We start from the raw sequence: 18,480 nt of genomic DNA on the forward strand, positions 1-18,480 counted from the left end.
ATTTTCTGGCGAATCTCTTGGTGACTTCCACGTATAAAGTCTTCTGGGTGGTAATGTGAAAAAATTATTCATTATTACAAGACCTTCTTCTCTCGCAAAGATGCTCAATTGATTTCCCCGTTCATTTCTCTCTCCTAGTCCAAATGAACCTATACAATCACCATCACATCCCTTTCCAATATTTGAGTTGAGATCTCCTTTAAGTATGTTCACATCTTGTTTCGGTAACTGCCCCAACACCATCGTGATCTGTGAATAGAATTCAGCCATTTCTTCATCTGGATGGTCTGTTGTTGGAGCATACACCTGTATGATGTTCAGAGGTGTAGGAGAAGTTCTTATTTGTAATAGCACGACTCGCTCTGAGACTGGAATGTAATTTGTGACAATATCTGCTACTGATTTACTTACTATGATTCCCACACCACACTGAAAACTTCCATCTGATGTTCCAGAAAGGTAAACTCGATATTTACCAATATCACAGTAGCTTGCTCCTGGCCAAAGCATTCCACTAATGCCCATGATCTTTATATTTAACCTTTCCATTTTCAGTATTGCATTATCAATTTTTCCTGCCTGTGCCATCGATCTTACATTCCAAGTGCCTATTCTCATATTCATCTCCAATTTACTCTCCATTGTACCTTCAATGACTCTGTTCATAACCGTCTCCCCCGGAGATCCGATTGGGAGACTTGAAACTCCGGAATATTTTGCTGTAAACATAGCCATTACATGGTGGTACTAGAGAATAAGAAAGGAAAATAAGCCCTCTGTCCCCAACTTGCGGTTGAGGACCAGGGCTTGAAAAGGAAGAGACCAAGCTTGAAGGGACCAAGGAAGGCCAGACAGGAAGATAAAAGATGAGTAAAGAAAGAATGACACAAAGCCAAGTCAATAGAAAAATACATAATGAAGGTCGCAAAACAGTTGCGCTTGTAACTGATTTGCGACGGTAGTTGTAAAACAGTTACACAGTGTACGCTGAGCCTCGAACAGATTATTACGAGGATAAAAGCATGATGGCTAGCAGTAGCTCTGATAGGCTTATATAACAATTATGTTAGAGGACTGCCATTGGTTGTGGGTTTACATACAATACATTGGTGTAGCTCATCAGATAGGTCGTGATTTTTAACAAGTCAGCCATTTCTATTTTATTAATTTATTGAAACGATTAAAAATCATACAGTGACAATACAATCAGAAACAACTTTCAAGTACTTCGTTGACCAAAAATGTCCTCCACCTTTAGAAATTGTTTTTGAAAAGTTTGCTTCTTCATTAATCGTCGCTAGCAATTTACGTTATTATTTCTATTATTCTCTCAACCCTAATTATTATGTAAAAGAGAAAGGTATCTGAACCGATGTATTATAGTTTGAAATTCATTTCCAGTTTCAGTACTGAAGGTGAGTTTGTCATTTTGCCACAAAGTGCTGTTTGTGAACCTCAAAAGTACACCACGACTCATCGCACTGCCTCAAAACACATCCAAATCAAGAAACGTCCTGTCTCCTCTTCATATTTTATCTTTATGATAGACATTCCATATTTTTATTCTCATTGGAATGGAAGAGAATTAAATCACAAATCATATTTTTATGTTTCCACTGGAATAGATCGAAATAATGAACACAAAACAATAGAAAGATGTTTGATTGGTTATTGATCTATCCATACAAAGGTATTTCTCCTCAATTTTTCTTTTCTTCATTCATTCTGAATTATGAGGATCGAGTGATATTTTGATGCTGATCACTGTTTTGAAGACGAGAGGAAAAATTGAAATTAATAACGGAAGATGATAGAATTTGGATACAACTGTTTCCGATAAACAACGTAGTGGAATATTATTAGAAAAAGTCAAATGAGAGTTTGAGACCTTCGTGATGTTCAACCTTCATTGGTTATCAATTTGCCGTCCAACATTATCATTGTGAGCATAATTGGATCACGTTGGGATGCTTGCTTATTGGAAACGAGCAGTTGTTGAGAGCGCCTCAAGGAGCTCAACTCATTTGTCCACACGATCATTGGTCAATGTCCGGAAAACTTTTCCGAGAAGTTCACCCCGTAAGTGTGTGCCTGTTTGCAGATAGAAGTAATCCGCTGTGTTGATCCGGAAAGTCGCCGGGAAAGAAAATATTTACCCACTTGGTTTTCTGGAAGAAGGGAACAGTTTTCCATCAGCACCCCGCCATTCAGTGTGAGAAGTGTTTACCAAGTTGCGCTCAACAGCCGCCGATTAGTTTCCTGCTATTCGAATAAGAAGAATTGAATCGCTTAGCTGATCTTCTCGTCCTTTTTCATCCAGGATCGATCGTCCTTGATATCGATTGTACCCCATTTTCAGTTTATTTTCGTTCGACGGAGCTGTGTCCTGTGAGATATTGTCAACGGCCCTCTTCAACACAATGAAAACACTTTGAATATCACTTGTACGGCAGCTCTTGTTTATCATGTCATTTCCTTCTATTCCACCAGGCAACCCATTCTAGGGCTCGAGAGGATAGTGTAGATGGTGTCTGGAGATTTGACTTCCGCATCCAATAGAACTCCAGTATATGGAAGTTTATTAAAATGTCCACAACTCTTCTTCGTTTATTCTCAAGTAATAATTCACGAGTACTCAGAATCGGAAACAGCTACATTCTATTCATATCGATTCACGTCTAACTTGTCAACTCAAAAAAATAATTGAATGTAAAGGATCTTGTTTTAAGAAGAGGGGTTTCAACCAAAGAAGCTCATCCAAACTTGCTAAACGTTGTCCACAAATACGTCAGAAATTTAGCCATTACTTCAATCTTCAACACAAATCTTCGAGCCTATATTCCCTTGGAATTGCAAATCCATACACCTCCATTCATGAATTGAAAAAGTTATGCTTCTTTAAGTTTGTCGATCTTGTATAGTCAAACGATTCATAAACGAAATCCTCAACAATATAACAGTGTTGGTAAATTTTTTTCAAAACCAAAATAAAATTTATAGAAGTTCATTAAAATGTCCACAACACTCTTTCGTTTATTTTCAGGTAATAATTGACGAGTACCCTGAATTGGAAGCACCAATAGTTCTATTCATAGAACTTATATCAATTTTGAAAATTCTAACAATATATACTGTTTCAATTAAGATATTTACGACTAGTTCTTTAATTTTTGACAAAATTTTACACTATTCCTCTACCTTGGCAATCATTTATCTTTCCTTGGAAGTTATCCACTAGCTCTCAGTTCTCACCCTTCGCGACAAACAGTACTTGAGTGCTTTCCCGAAAACTTCCCACATCCTTTGCCCCCTCCCTTTTGTAATTAGCGCACATGGTGCTCTGCTCTGTTCTGCGCCCCTGGGATTGCATCTCTTTTTCGAATCAGCAGCAGCCCACGAGATGCTTTGAAACGTTGATAAGGCTCTCGCTTTTTCGAAAGATCTATCTGGAAAGTGGCTCAGTTATTTTGAAAGCTTATTTCCGTCTCACTTCTCTCTCTCTCTCGCTCTCTCTCTCTCTCTCTCTCTCTCTCTCTCTCTCTCTCTCTCTCTCTCTCTCTAGAACACACTCTCTTACTATCAACGTCTCTTTCTCTCTCTGTGTAATCAAGTTCTCCCTTCAGTTGGGAGTTTCTTGTAGGCGTGCTCCATTTAGGATCTAGCAGTAACTAGTTTACTTTGGAACTAGAATTCGAGATTCTGAGAAACATTGAGAGACTAAATAACTTTCTTTGTTGTGAGATGTCTTATTTGCATGTCAACTAGTTCAGGAATTACGTTTGAAAGAGCTTGATTATCAGCTTTGAAGAGATCCTATTTATTGTGTGTATGAGAATCATCCAACTTTACAAAAGGACAATCTTCAAGAGTAGGCTATTAATTTATTTCCTCTATTTCAAATTCAATTTCAGTTTCATTTCACTGAATTTGCCAGTCAGAACAACAGCTACTTATAATTTACTTATTGTCCTCAGTTGCTTTCTTCTATAAACGTGATTAGTTATCAACTGGTCTCACCTAGTCTTCCTAATAGTATAGTTCATTCTTCAAAATACTATTTATAAATATATGTGAATTCCAAAACACGCTCAGCGGAAATATGGAAGAAGAAATATCAGCGGAAATAAAGAAGAAGTATGTAGAAAATAATTATAATCCATGATTAATCACAATAGATGTAGTTGCAGTTATACAGAGTGAGACATGTCATTTCACAAAGCCCGTTGGTTCGGAGCCCTCTATAATAATTATTATAGTAGGTCGAATCGCCACTCTTCACAATTTTTACCGTTATCTAAGCAATAATTTGATACTCATTCGATCCTCATTGGCTACTCAGCAAAAATCCATAAAAATTTACTCAGGCTATTGGTATTTATATATTATAATGTATTATTATTCATGTATTGTATATTATTATAGTATTAGACTGACAAGTGGTTGTGACATAAATACTTGTTTATAATAAGTATTTCTGTTTTGAGTTTTTTTCCAATATTTCAAAAATTCATATCCAATTTTAACATAATCTCATCCATCGATCTCCAACGATGGAAAATGGTTATTTCGACCATGAGAACATTTCCTGCAGCAGTCGATCAACTCACTTGGCCACGTCACTCTGTGCCTGCCTTGCAGCAGTGACCCTTCAGTCTGCTTGATGCGTTGCGGGTTGCGTCGAGTAATGCGCCAGGGGCGATCGACTACACACAGTACACAGCATCCGAGCTATCGAGCGAGTAGCGTGTATTGCACCGCCATCTAACTCAATTATTAAAAGTTAATCTTGCGGCTAGGGGTCGACCACTTCCGACTACAAACTCCTAATCGGTTCGCTGATCACGTTAACGCCGACTTGCCCTGCACGGCCAAATTGAAACCCGGTCTTTACTGCAAATAGCAAACGCCAATGCCCGCCGGCATCTACAAATAACGAGTCCGACAATTCTATTATTGCTACCACTCTATATTGCTACTCACCGGATTAAACACAAATAAACCTCGTTGGCGAGTAGGTAGTATACTGTACAGATTGTAATTGAACGAAAATGACTACAGGGTTGCCACTATATGAATACAGTATTTACCTATTTTCAAAAATTATTTGCTTAATTTAATGTGGGAAGGAACTTTTGGTGGATCATCGTTTATATTTATTTCAAAATTTACATTGTACATGGTACATTGTACATTTTGTGAAAAGAGCAGAGTAACTGTAAACGTTTGCTCTTTTGTTCATTCTTCCACTGAATTTAGAACTCAGCATCTTAAATCAAGTCAGGAATTTCAGCTGGATTTACACCAAAATTATTAACAAAATTTTAATTTTAACAAAATGTTAATAACTTAATCATTATAGATTCTATTAGATTGAACGGAACTTGACAAACACATATGTTCATCATATCTATGATAAGTTATGTTCAATCTAATAGAATCCATAAGAATTAAGTTATTAATATTTTGTTATTAAAATTTGGTGTAAACGCAGCTTAACAAAACATTTAAGAACTGTCGTAAATCTGAGACAAACTCACATAAAATTGTATTGCACTCTATGTCCTTTCAGGATTTTTTTTCAATTATTCTTAGTTCTAGTAAGGGAGCTGGCAGAATACTAAACTGAACAGCAGGGGATTATCCATGACAAGAATAATGCTAATGAAGGGGTAGATGGGATTAATTTATAGCACAATGGTGGCAGCGTAATAATAATTTGCCATGGTGAGGTTTTCTTGAAGGTAGTAGGAGGGCTGCGGTGAGAGAAAATGGATGAGTGCCGTGAAGTGGAGACAGCCTAGTAATAAATCAGTTTGACTCATCATTCTTAAGCAGGCTTCGTTTACAATTAAAAGTGAACTGTTCCTCCTCTTAGGTTACTATCACTTCAGAATTTATAGATAGTTTTTTTATTCACTCGCATATTGATCTGATTTTATTCTAGAACAATCAATTAACAATAGAATGATAATTTCAGTGGCGATTTATTTATATAGACTTCCTGTATAAACATGAAATTATGTTAAAAGGTTTCTAGTAGTAGGTATTTTAGAACATCACTAACAATGTCAATTTTTTTCATCCAATATCAAATCGTTGAATAATCATTGTCGATAAATAATCATTCGACAAACAGGTAAATACTGGTAAAGCGATTGACTCAGTGGTTGCTCTGATAATCTATCGATAAGATAAGTATTAAGCTCCATAAACATGCTACTCCCGTTGTAAGAGTGACTCTGGAAGCTGAACTCCTCTAAATACAATTAATAAATTTTAAGAATCGCTTCTCGGAGGTTCGGAACCCACCCAAAGTTATAGGTCCACTCATTTCTCATCATCATCCGTCTCATTGCACTTGCACAAGCCTGGAGCTCATGAGGACATAATCCTCAGCATGAAGAACCTGTTCATTCAGTAATATTGATAATCAATTCTTTTAACCATCTTACAAGTCCATCCATCGTCCAGGTACGATATGCCAGAGATGTGAGGCTCCTTCTACTATGAGGGGCTCCTTCTTCATACAGGTAGTTCAAGAGCTGTTTGAAATATAATAACCTCACAATATGTAACTTGACAAAAATTCAATAATGAAAAATAACTGAGAAATATTAGCAGACTGTCAGTGAATTTTATAGATTGTGTGTAATCTATTGTTTTACACCCATTGTCTAGCGGAGTGCTAGTTTGGATACTCCACTATTCCACTACTCCTCTACTCCACTACTCCATACTCCACTTCTCCTCCACTGCACTACTTCCCTACTACTCTACTCCGTTTCAACACTATTCCACTACTCTACTATCCCACTACTCCATGCTAAACTACTCTTCTACTCCACTACTTTCTACTCCATTACTTCTCTACTCCACTACTCCTCTACTCCATTACTAACCAACAAACTTTTGTAATGTTCATTCCCAATTAAAAAAACAACTATGCGCTCCATAAATTGCTTCAGTGAAGAGTAATTTGAATATTTAAACGTCTTTGAAACTTTTTAAGTTACTGGGGCAGAATATCGACCCCCAAGCCACTACAAGTTACCTGCTTCACAAGACGCGACGCCGGCGTACCAAACAACAAAGCCGTTACAGACGCTAGGTCTAAGAAGTGCAATAAATCTAGAAACTTTGGACACTGTCTATTTCTATCCCACGTTTCTCCGCATAAACTCGCTCAACTAAAGTTCTTTATCGACGGCGTGCGGTCAAGCATCTCTAGTCTATTGAGGCAGCTGAAGAGATGAGGAAGTTTCCAAGTTTTATAATCTCAGCAATCGTTTACTTGACATGTAGCTGGAGTTACGTAGATGGAGGAGAATAGAGAGTGTACATTGTAGAAGGGATATGAAAGGAAGTTTGATGGGAATAGAGTTGATAAACAGAAGATCCACCTGTGGGTTTCCAACTTAAAATTAGAGACTCTCTCATATTTTTATTGACAAAATTTTTTTTCAGTATGTAGCTGCAATAGTGATATTTCATTATGCTCAATTGGAGTAACTTATGAAGGGAGATTCGAAAATGATATGGGAAATCATGTAGGATTCTCATTCTCATTTTCATTCTGTAATATATTCCAGTAGACACTTCTTGCGATACGTGAGTAGATTATTATTCAAAATGAGTTGTTCTTGCATTCATATTTCTTATTTCTATGATTTATAGTGAGCTAGTAACAGATGCTACACAGATTTGCATCCTCAGTGTTGATTGAAAGAGAACAAAGGGTTCTCTTATTCAATAATTTGACTTTCTACAATATAAAAAACTTTCATTATTCAATGCAGACTTTGTATATTGAAAGTGACTGCATTAATGTTTGGAAAAAAGTAGAACAGTATCCGTCTATTTTGCACCGCCTAATGTGGAAATTTGTTCATGATATTCAACTTCCATTTTTCAATCATTCAGGGTCCCATCATTCAGTGATTAATGTTATTAATTTTGGATTTTCATCTTTAAAGTTGAAAATATATAAACTTGACTCTCATTATTCGAGTCTGAAAAGTTGCAAATTTCAGAAACCAATACATTTTACGGCATTTTTGTCACGTGAACCGAACACTTCCTCATTATAATTTGCACTCTTTATAACATATTTTGCTGTTAAGACATACCGCTATCTGGCGTGATCAATCATTGCGGATGGAAAGTGAATCTACCTTGAAGGAAAGTCGTTACTAATACATTATCCCAAGTCTTTGGACTAAGGACGAGTCTGAGAATGGAGTTTTCTTCTTTTTAGAGGTGCTCTGATCGACTCGACTGCCTGAAACAGGTGAAAAATTTCAACCATTAGAGCAACGAAGAATGATGAACCAGGAAAGGGCGTTCGAGTTGTGTTGATTTTCCTCGTCCCTCGAGGACGTACGTTTATCTTTCAACAAACAAAACTTCTCTCCAGCACCAACTTCGATGGTTTGCGCTTTCAATTATGTCAGCTCTTCTCTTAACGATATACCTTACCTGGCAGTTGATTTTTTTCCTCTCAAGTAATCCGATTAACTGTATGAAAATGGAAATCTCGCTACAGTGAGCTGGTGAAATATGATTTAATGATCATGATACCTTACCGAAGCAATATTTTCCCTGTATTGATGGAAGAGACTATTAACATTTTGTGAAGCCAGAATACATAAGGAAAATATTTTTTTTTCAAGTTAAGTCTATCTCTATCACATCTCTTGAAGCCAGAAGTCACGAGGAAAGTACTCGATTGTGAAATTTCCCTGTTCTACATTGCAAATCTTGAATGAATTGAGCACTACCCATTGATTCGGAATGAGAATTCGAGTACTGATCGTACACATCCAAGCCATATCTTCTCAGATGATTTTTTATTTGCAAAAATTGAGTGGGAATTTCACTATCTATAAAGTATGGAATCGTATAGGTGAATTCCAATTCAATTATTGGAAAATGATCTGATGGTGCGTTCTCGATTTTTTTTCAAGTAGAATGGAAGAATGATTGAATCATCACCAATGATGGAGTCAGAATGAGAAAAATCGTCTCATCGCTCTTATTTTTCTAATTCACTGTATCGTTTTCTATTCTTTCTAGAATCTTCTATTTTTCCACTTGATTGAAGCAGTTTTCCCAATTTTTAATTGAGGAAAATGCATCTTGGAAGGCTTAGTTCAATCTGTAAGGAAAATGAAACGGTGTCATTTTATATTCTTATGATAACAAGGCTTGTTTTGCAGTCTTGTTCTGCTCATCTTACATTCTCCTCTTTCGTCCTCCCCTAGGCAGAAATGAGCTCTGTTCTAGTTGATTTTATCTTCGGAAAAAGTGAAACCCGCTCCATAAAGATGATTTGACTTGCTGCATAATACAATTTGGTGGCTCACATCATACATTCAGCTGTGACTGGAATACGAAATGAGTTACTGAGCCGGGAGTCTAGCTCTTGTTTCAATACGACTGCCTGGAATTCCAGTTATAATAAAACAGACGTAAAATGTTCCCTTTATGTGCAACATGTGCTCAATATTGAGTTATCACCATAGATAAAAAATATTGTAGCCTCCCATAGTGAATGAAACATGAACCTTATATCAATAATAAAACCGCTTTGTTATAACTTTTTCATGTTTCTATTATCAAGTTTAAACCCCGAAATCGAGATCGTCCTGTTTCATTTCCATTCATAGTTCAGTCAGTTCAACCAGACAGAAATATTTCTTCACTTTATGTTTCAACGTAGCGAGAAATGTATACAACCTCACATCTACCATTACCCATTCCCATCAACCATTACCCATAACCTATTAACCAATATTTTTATCTTGGATTACTCTCATTCCTCTATCAATAATTGTCTAAATTATTCAACTAGATTTTTCACTGTTTTTCTCAGAATAGAAAGCCACGACGTGCTAGATGAATTAGTTCAGGTAGCCTCATTAATAGTAATAGTTTTTCATTTCTCCCAACTACTGATAAGGCTCGAAAGCCTAATATTATTGAGTTGATGACACTTTGTAGATTTTTTATTATGATTCCAGAAATGGAAAATATTTATCAAATAGATCCGGACAAATCAAAAAAGAGTGAGTAATGTTACAAGTTTCTCATATGAATGCCTAGTCTGCAAGATGTCAGTGAAGTGTTGGATACTTGATGGGAAAATAGTACATGGAGCTTTAAGAAATTCAAGTGTTTCATTCCTATTTCAATGTATTACTTTGATACTCTAACTGCAAATCATATCGTTCCTAATACTTTCAAATGTTAAAAAATACCAATGATTTGTTCTCTATCGGATTCTCATCAACAGTGAATGATATGTTTCAAACAGAGATATCTCATATCCCATCTCTATAATTACCCATTTCAATCTAAACTTTTTCAATAACCTTCACGGATCGAAACTTTTGTATTCATTTTGAGTGGCATTAGCAGTTTTGTTTTTGATAGCTTTGGAATAGCTTTGGATAGCTTTTGAAAATGGAATTTGATAGCTTTTTTGTCTAAGACTAAGTGCTAGTACAGAAAATGGAAACATTGTTATTCAACAACAAAGATGTTGAGATGTTCGTTCCTTACTTCGAAGTGCTTGTAACAAAAACAGAAAAATCTTGTATAAGCTAGCTTAAAACATTATGAGTGAGCCAGTTAATTCAATGTGTTTTTGCTCTTGCTAACACAGTCCGGGAACAGTGAGTTTGAACTTTGGGATAATTGGGGCCACTGAATATGAGCATGATGGATGTCCATCAATTTGTTGTAAGCTGGGAGGAGGAGGATGAAGCCGTGAAACACCTGAGGCTGGGCAACTGGGCGAGCATACAGCCGTTATAAATGTGTAAGAGATTACATTGACCTCTTGAATTCACACAGGTCCAATCTTCAAAGAGCAACAAGTTTCATGGTTCTCTGTTGAATAGGGATAGATTATTTTAATGAGAAGTTGATGTTAGTTTAATCAACACATTTTAAGCTGTTTGATTTAAGGTTATGTGTATATGAAATAAATCTTGAAGTAAATTACAGGTTAATCCTTATAATATTTTATGTTTTATGTCTCGAATCAATGTGAAGCTGCCATGAGTTGAAATGTTTGAATTTTAGAAATGTAATGATAGGGGGAATGATCATGTGATCACAAGAGAGTAATTTCAGGTAAACTGAAAATGAACTCATTTCTACATCCTCTCAATAATGCACAAATAATATGAGGATAAAATGAACTTTCAAAATCTCAAAATAGATCGATTCTAGATAGATAGTTTTGAGGGGATGCACAACTGTCTTATATTATGCTAATAAATTATCTGTCAATTTGTTGTGTAAAAACTAACTATTTACATAATTATGTAAAATTAAATTATTAAATGACATATTCTTGCTAGTCTATAGTCTCACTTGACTTCAATTTGTTTCTACAGTGAACCTCTCTTGAGATTACAATATGAATGCAAGTAATGGACGGTGCTGAAACTACTTGTATCAAAACATAGATTTTATGATGGAATTAAAAATCGCTCAAACATAATGAACTCAAAATTATTTGAATCGGATGCATTTTCAATGCAGTACAAACACGAACGGTTGAATACAGAGACGACTGTTGAGCCAGCCTCAAGGTGCAATCAAGCGTTAGAAGGCATTAATCAATCACAAAGCTCACTGGATCAACATTTACAGTCACGTTCCGACTTTTCCCTTTTGATTGCCAATAAACTCGAAAGTAAATATCGAGCTACAGAGAACGGCGTTGATTCGTGCAAAGGAGCATCCCGTTTCATAGTTAACTTGGTATTAAAATATCTCAGAAGCTTCCGAATTATGATATATTCCATCTCCACATTATTTGTAGAGCTCTTCAAATATTATTGATATATCCAATAAGATTTCATGAATAAACAGTTATTGTAAAATATATAGAGACGGATGAATAGGATGTGATGAATAGGACGGTGAAATGTTTATTGATACGTATTTGCGAATTGTAATAAATGTTTCCGTCTCTTTTCAAATATGTTCATACACTGAATTATTGAACTAGCTTTCTGTGATTCTCAGAAGCAATAAATGAAAGGATATGAATACGTGGATCCACACTGTGATTGAAAACATTTATTTATTTATTAGGTTAGCACAAACAATACAATGATCGAAAAAGAAAAAACTGGCTATTGCCCAAAACTTCTTCAATTTCATGAAATCAATCAAACAATGATCAAACATGATCAAACAATCTCCCAATCTATGAATTTTATTTTTTCTCGCATTAATTTTTCACTTTGATCATGATAATAACTGAAGATATGCAATAACTGATATGACTAAAACATACCTAAAATTTGAAATATACATTCAAATAATTTAAATATATTCTTTTTAGTTTATTCACTGGAGCAATATTTAGTTTCATCATTGGTTAAATGGGAAGCGTTTATGTTATTTATAAGTAAAACTGGCAGGTTGAAGTGAATCTCGCTTTAATTTACTTTTCACTCAAGGTACGTGCTTTCGATTTTGATAATATTTCAAAGCAACAACATTTCAACCTGATACCTGCTCGTAGGACTTGCTCAGAGGACTAGCTACGCTATTGTATCCCTATTTTATCCATTTTAATGATTTACTATTATTGAAGCTGAAATCCATAAAAAAGTGGTTCAGAGCTATATGTAAATCAATGGGCGATCGTGATGTATCTGGAGTACAGTACACTTGAGATGAATCAATCAAACTGATACCTAGTATCGTTAAAGATGATACACTCACTACTCAATTATCGGTAAAAATAGTACATTACCAAAGACAATGCAGGTAACTGTTGTCTAATCTACTATTACAATTTTTATCATATCATATACATCATACATCGCGCTGAATAATATTTTATGGTGAGTGAGATCAATATATTGCAAATACTCTGCCATTAGTCTCTAGTAGAGGAATAGTATTCTCCCAGAAGAAGAATTTCTTGACTAAACAATATTTTACAAAATATTAAACAAACTAGAAATATTTTGTATTAGCGTGGATAAAGAGAAAATCACCATGTTGATCTCCCACGTTCGTAGCGGGCAGGCACAATAAGAAGAAGTCTCTGGTAAGAATAAAATATTATTCTGTTTCATAATTGCAGAAAAAAGCATTCTTCCATAACAGAAACGTTGCCAAGTTCAGCCTCAATCAGGCCTTTGTCTAATTTTGTGCTTCGTCTTTTTCCGGCTTCTCCATTTCGCCTGCAGACAAGAGCTGTCATTAATTGCTGCAATTAAAAATGAACGGAGTGGAGGCGCGATTGTCGGCGAATGTAGGCCAGTCGAACGATGATGATGGAAATGATTACGATGATGATTATGATGAGTTATGAGAGGGGTGAGCGAACTTTCTAGGAGGGATGGTAATTGATGTAGTGAAAACTTGGTGATGATGGTGTGAGAAGCATAGACACGGAGGTGAAGTGAGAGGAGATGGGTCAGAATTTGTCGTTGGAGAAAGAAAATATAAAGTAGGAGGGAAAAAATGAGAGAAGGTGAGAGGAAATAGAAGAAGCAAACGATGGGGAAAATAGTGGAAAAGAAGTAGGAAGATGATGAAACGGTGGGAACAGAAGAAAAATAGTATAGAAATTTGTACTAGGAGTAGAATGATAGATTGACATAAGGCGAAAAAAGGATATGATGGTAAGGAGTCAGAGAAATCAGCAAAAGCAAGAGATGAGTGGAAGATGCGAATAAAACGTTGTAGATTGAATTAGCAGGAAGAAGAGGTGGAGAAGAATAAATCATGATTATGTGTATGGCAGGATTCGAAAAAGTATAATATAGAAAGGAGGAGAAGGGGGAGGAATGGAGAAAGGAAAAAAATTGTATGAGGAGGAGGAGGAGAAGAAAAATGTTTGATGAGTAGATAGAATGTTAGAAGCAGTTGATGTAAATGTGTGGGAGTGTGGGATAAGTGTGTAGAGGTTGCGTCGATGGTTGAGAAGAGGAATATGTTGAAATTGGGGAGAGAAAAAGCTTGATGATGAGGAGGAGGTGAAGGAGGATGAGGATGAGGTGGTGGAGTAGGAGGTGGCGGAGGAGGAGGAGTTGGAGGCTGAAGATGAGTAGGTGGAGGTGGTTGAGGAGGAGGAGGAGGTGGAGGAGGACGAGGAGAAGGAGGAATATGTGGCTGATTGCACGATCAAACGTGTGGAGTAAGATACGGGTGGAGGAAAATTGTTGTTGAAGGAAGATACCCGATAAAGAATAGATTTGGAGTTTGAGAACTGTAATGGAGCCGTTGTGAGGGGTGCAGAAGGGGAGGGGAATGAACATTGGCAGAAGGAATGGTGCTTCTTCTCATTTTACCAGCTCATAGGCATTCGATGATGAATCAGGCTACTCACATTCTACACAGGGAAGCTACGAAGCTCGCTCTCAACTGATTCACCAAACAGATATCCACTAACATCATCCCTGCTCCATTTTCAAATTTTGCTACTCTATTCCTCCTCAACTGCTTTTTTCCCTCAATTCTCCTTCTTCTTCTCCTTCTTCTTCTCCTTCTTCTCTCCTTCTTCTTCTCCTTCTTCTTCTCCTTCTTCTTCTCCTTCTTCTTCTCCTTCTTCTTCTCCTTCTTCTTCTCCTTCTTCTTCTCCTTCTCTTCTCCTTCTTCTCCTTCTTCTCTCCTTCTTCTTCTTCTTCTCCTTCTTCTTCTCCTTCTTCTTCTCCTTCTTCTTCTCCTTCTTCTTCTCCTTCTTCTTCTCCTTCTTCTTCTCCTTCTTCTTCTCCTTCTTCTTCTCCTTCTTCTTCTCCTTCTCCTCCTCCTTCTTCTTCTTCTTCTTCTTCTCCTTCTTCTACTCCTTCTTCTTCTTTTACTTCCTCTTCTTGTTCGTTTCCTTCTTCTTCTTCGACGTTATTTCATTGTTCATCTCACCCCGTATCTCTCTTCCTCACGCGTACGGTACCGTACTTCCGCTACTGCCTACCATTTCCAACACCCTGTAAACTTTATCTGCAAGATTCGCTTCAAATCCTCACAACACTTTCTCCTCGCGGTTATATCTGGATTTCAAGTTACAAAGACTATAAAATTGAATTAAAACTATAGGGGTGCCAGCAGAATGTCTTTGCTTGATAATCATATACTTCTAAATCATTCAAGTAGGTATTTCAAAGTTGGTTGGAAAATTGATTGTATAAGAAATTATAATTGAATTTTTCAGAGAAGAATAAACCTATCATGAATTATTCTGCCCAACATAACTTTCAGCCCATTTATACTATACTTTCATCCAAGTACACAGTCACTCCCTTTTGTTCTATAGTATCGTCCAATGTACCTAGGAACATTGGTATCATCTTTTATTGCAGTTAGTTGAACAGTTACAGCCTTTAGTTGAGAATAGTTTTCTATATGAATAGAGAATAGATCGAAATTTTTAGGCATACTTCGTATATTTGAATTGAAACAAGAAAATTATTGAAAGTCTATCATTTAGGATAGCAGTTGTAGTTTTCCAGCTATTCAGTTGATGAAAAACTGTCACTTTTAATACTATAGTAGGCTATTATTTTAGTCTAAGAGTTTCAGCGTAAACCTGAACATTGTATATGGTGTATGATTCACTTGCATCCTTGACTGATTCAACATTTGCACCTTGACTCGTTACTTTCAACTTATCTAATTCATCCACTGATTAAAGTGTTAGCTCAGGCTTATCATCATTCCCTCTCATGAGAATCATACCATTCCTTACACTGGAAGGCTTTTCCAGTCTCTGTAGCTTTCGCCAGAGCCAACATCTATAAGGAGGCAAACACTCGTTCAGGGTTCATGTGCAGTGGAGCATTGGTAAAATATCAACAATTGTAATCATATTGTGAATCCAGGAGTATATGAATTGACAATACTGTCTTACTACTACTACAGTAAAATGATACTGTGTCCTGAAATTTTGTTTTTGATTGTCTTGTCTCACTGCATGGTGCATAGCTTTGCAAAATGCACTACTCGTATTATCTTCATTTTTATAAACTATTCTAGCTCTTTTTCATGAACAAAACTACTTATTCGATGAAATGATATTAAACAAAGGAATGGGAAGATGTAACAAAGGAGATACTTTTCCTGTGGAATAGAAGTTTATTTTTGAAGTGCTGAATTGGAGTTTTGTCACACGTACTTTGTTATCTTGATGCTTCAACAACAAAGAAGTTCTTGAAGAAGGAAAGTTTTCCAACAGTAAGTGTGTTCCCATGTGTTGTCAGACCCTTGGGATCACTTGCACTCGATTTGCCTGAAAGCTGGAAAGTGAAAAGCAATAGATTGATTTTGGAATTCATGATTTCCATTTTTTATTCCATAAAAATAAATGGTACTTCCATTGCACACTCATGTAATGTAGAAATAGTTGAAAAAGTTATTCTATTATTAATCAACACTCTGTACTACATGAGCGAAATTACTTCTACAACCTATTTTTCTGCCACCAGTGTTACCAATTTGGAAAACATGTTTTGAAACTTTCATAAATAAATCAACAATCTGACGGGGGCTTCATGAATTGGAGTCGTGAATCATCATTTCTATGTGCCGGAAAGTGAAAGGCTCGTTCATTCCTTACAATGATTGGGATGTAGTGATAACCTACAGGAGGCAGAATTTGTAATAAAGAGAATACGTTTTAGACTGCGTTTGCTTCTTGTGTCATATACATATTTGTTAAATATAGAAATAGTTAGAAATTTATTAATAACTCAATCATCTTTCAACATAGTGTCACTTTTGTGGAAATTGATTATCCATCATTCTCACTCTACAGTATTGCTTTAGCATTATGAGGGAGCAATCCTTGAGTTCAATACCCATTCTACTTTTTTCAATCCACCTTCAATTTATCAAGTATCCATTTTTTCTTCAGTGTGAAGAAACTTTTGAAGGAATATACTGAATACTGTTATTTTTTTCGATTCACTTTTGTTGAAATCGATGTTGCTTCCATGACAGTTCAGTGAAAAAAATATTCCTATTGAGTTTATTTTTCATAGAGTACCATATCTATAGGAATTCCATAACTCTTTCCACTTGACAAAGCTTTCTAATAGCTGAGGAATACGTGTTTTACTTTCAATGGAGTTGGTACTGTATTATTTTTCTTGAAATTATTCTGTGTTGAGAATGCAAAAAGTTAATCTAAAAGGAACAAACTGACTATATTTATTCAATTCAATATAAATGCTCTTGATTCAGCGAGTGTTTATTATTCTGATGTTCAATTCTTATTTCGTCCTTCTAGGCTTGAAATAAGAGCAGCAATTCAATTCAATTCAGGAACTTGATTTACTTTTCACACACATCAAACAGAAGATGTGTCTAAACATTCAAACTTGATGAAGCATTGAATTTATGAGATTGTTTCGCATGATAACTTTTGTTTTCATTTTCTCCTCTCCGCTCCACATGTTTTTCACATTTTCCCCCACTCCTGTTGTTCTCACTCTTTATCTGCCTATTATTATGGTAACCTATAGTTGGCAAGATATTCTTTCTTTTTCTATAAAACCACATCATCTAGAAAACTGTATTCCTCATTGCTTTTTTCTTATTGCAACCGTTCTATTTTAATATTGTTTTAATGTGCTTTGTATGTTTTAATGAATTTATCGCCTAAAAGTGTGTACAGATTTGAGCACCACGAACAGGCGCATTCCACTTTTCATCAGCTGATTATATGCTTATTATATCTGTACAAATATAATTATAATCAGCTGATGGGGTGGAATGCGCGTGTTTGTGGCGCTCAAGTTTGTAAACAGCTTGATAACCACACGTATTTAGCACTACAGCACTTAAATTTATTCATTTTTCAAAATTGACAAAAGTTTAACTTCCTAGTATCAATTTAATTTCCTAGTGAAATTTCCTAGCATCTTTGTCCGATTTTCTTCAATCAATAGAATTTTATTAGACTCAATATTCATCAATTATTATCTAGAATATAATTGGCACAATGTTGCAGCTGAGAGAGCCGAATTGTCCCTACCTGACAGACAAAGGCCAGCTGCGAGTGCAGGTGGAATGGGAGGAGAGCTACTTACTGTTCCAGGCGACCTACCATAAATATGATGACGTCAGCAGATTACACAATCAACAGATGAGGTAATTGTTGCTTTGATAATCTTAGTGCAGTGTTGTCTGTCGTCCCTCGGCGAATCTTAGCAGGATGAGATTACATGCCGGCAGAGACAATGAAGTCATAATGCTCGTTACTGTGGACATTATTGCATGTTATTGTGTTACTGCCTGATTTGTGTCCACTTCATTAACGTGTTCATGTTTGGGAACACTCCCGACTCCCGACGAGATGTTCTCAATGCATTCGGCCAGAACGCTATTTGATGTTTCTGACATTTTATGGATAGAAAACTCCTTTAGTAGAGCATATTATGGATAGTTTGTTAAAATTGTCGTTGTGTTCCTGGAGAGAACTATTCACCACATTAACTGTTTCTTTGGGAA

The 18,480-nt window shown here is 36.0% G+C and overlaps 1 protein-coding gene across 1 annotated transcript in view; it reads left to right on the forward strand.

Annotated features, from left to right (window-relative positions):
* LOC111043531 overlaps positions 1-18,480 on the forward strand; it is a 172,183-nt gene that overhangs the window by 145,453 nt on the left and 8,250 nt on the right. Inside the window, exon 7 of the mRNA XM_039421095.1 lies at positions 17,981-18,120. Within this exon, the coding sequence (XP_039277029.1) occupies positions 17,981-18,120 (140 nt within the window). The remainder of the gene's footprint in view (positions 1-17,980; positions 18,121-18,480) is intronic.

The sequence above is a fragment of the Nilaparvata lugens genome, chromosome 2 (assembly GCF_014356525.2).
Source record: "Nilaparvata lugens isolate BPH chromosome 2, ASM1435652v1, whole genome shotgun sequence".
NCBI lineage: Eukaryota > Metazoa > Arthropoda > Insecta > Hemiptera > Delphacidae > Nilaparvata > Nilaparvata lugens.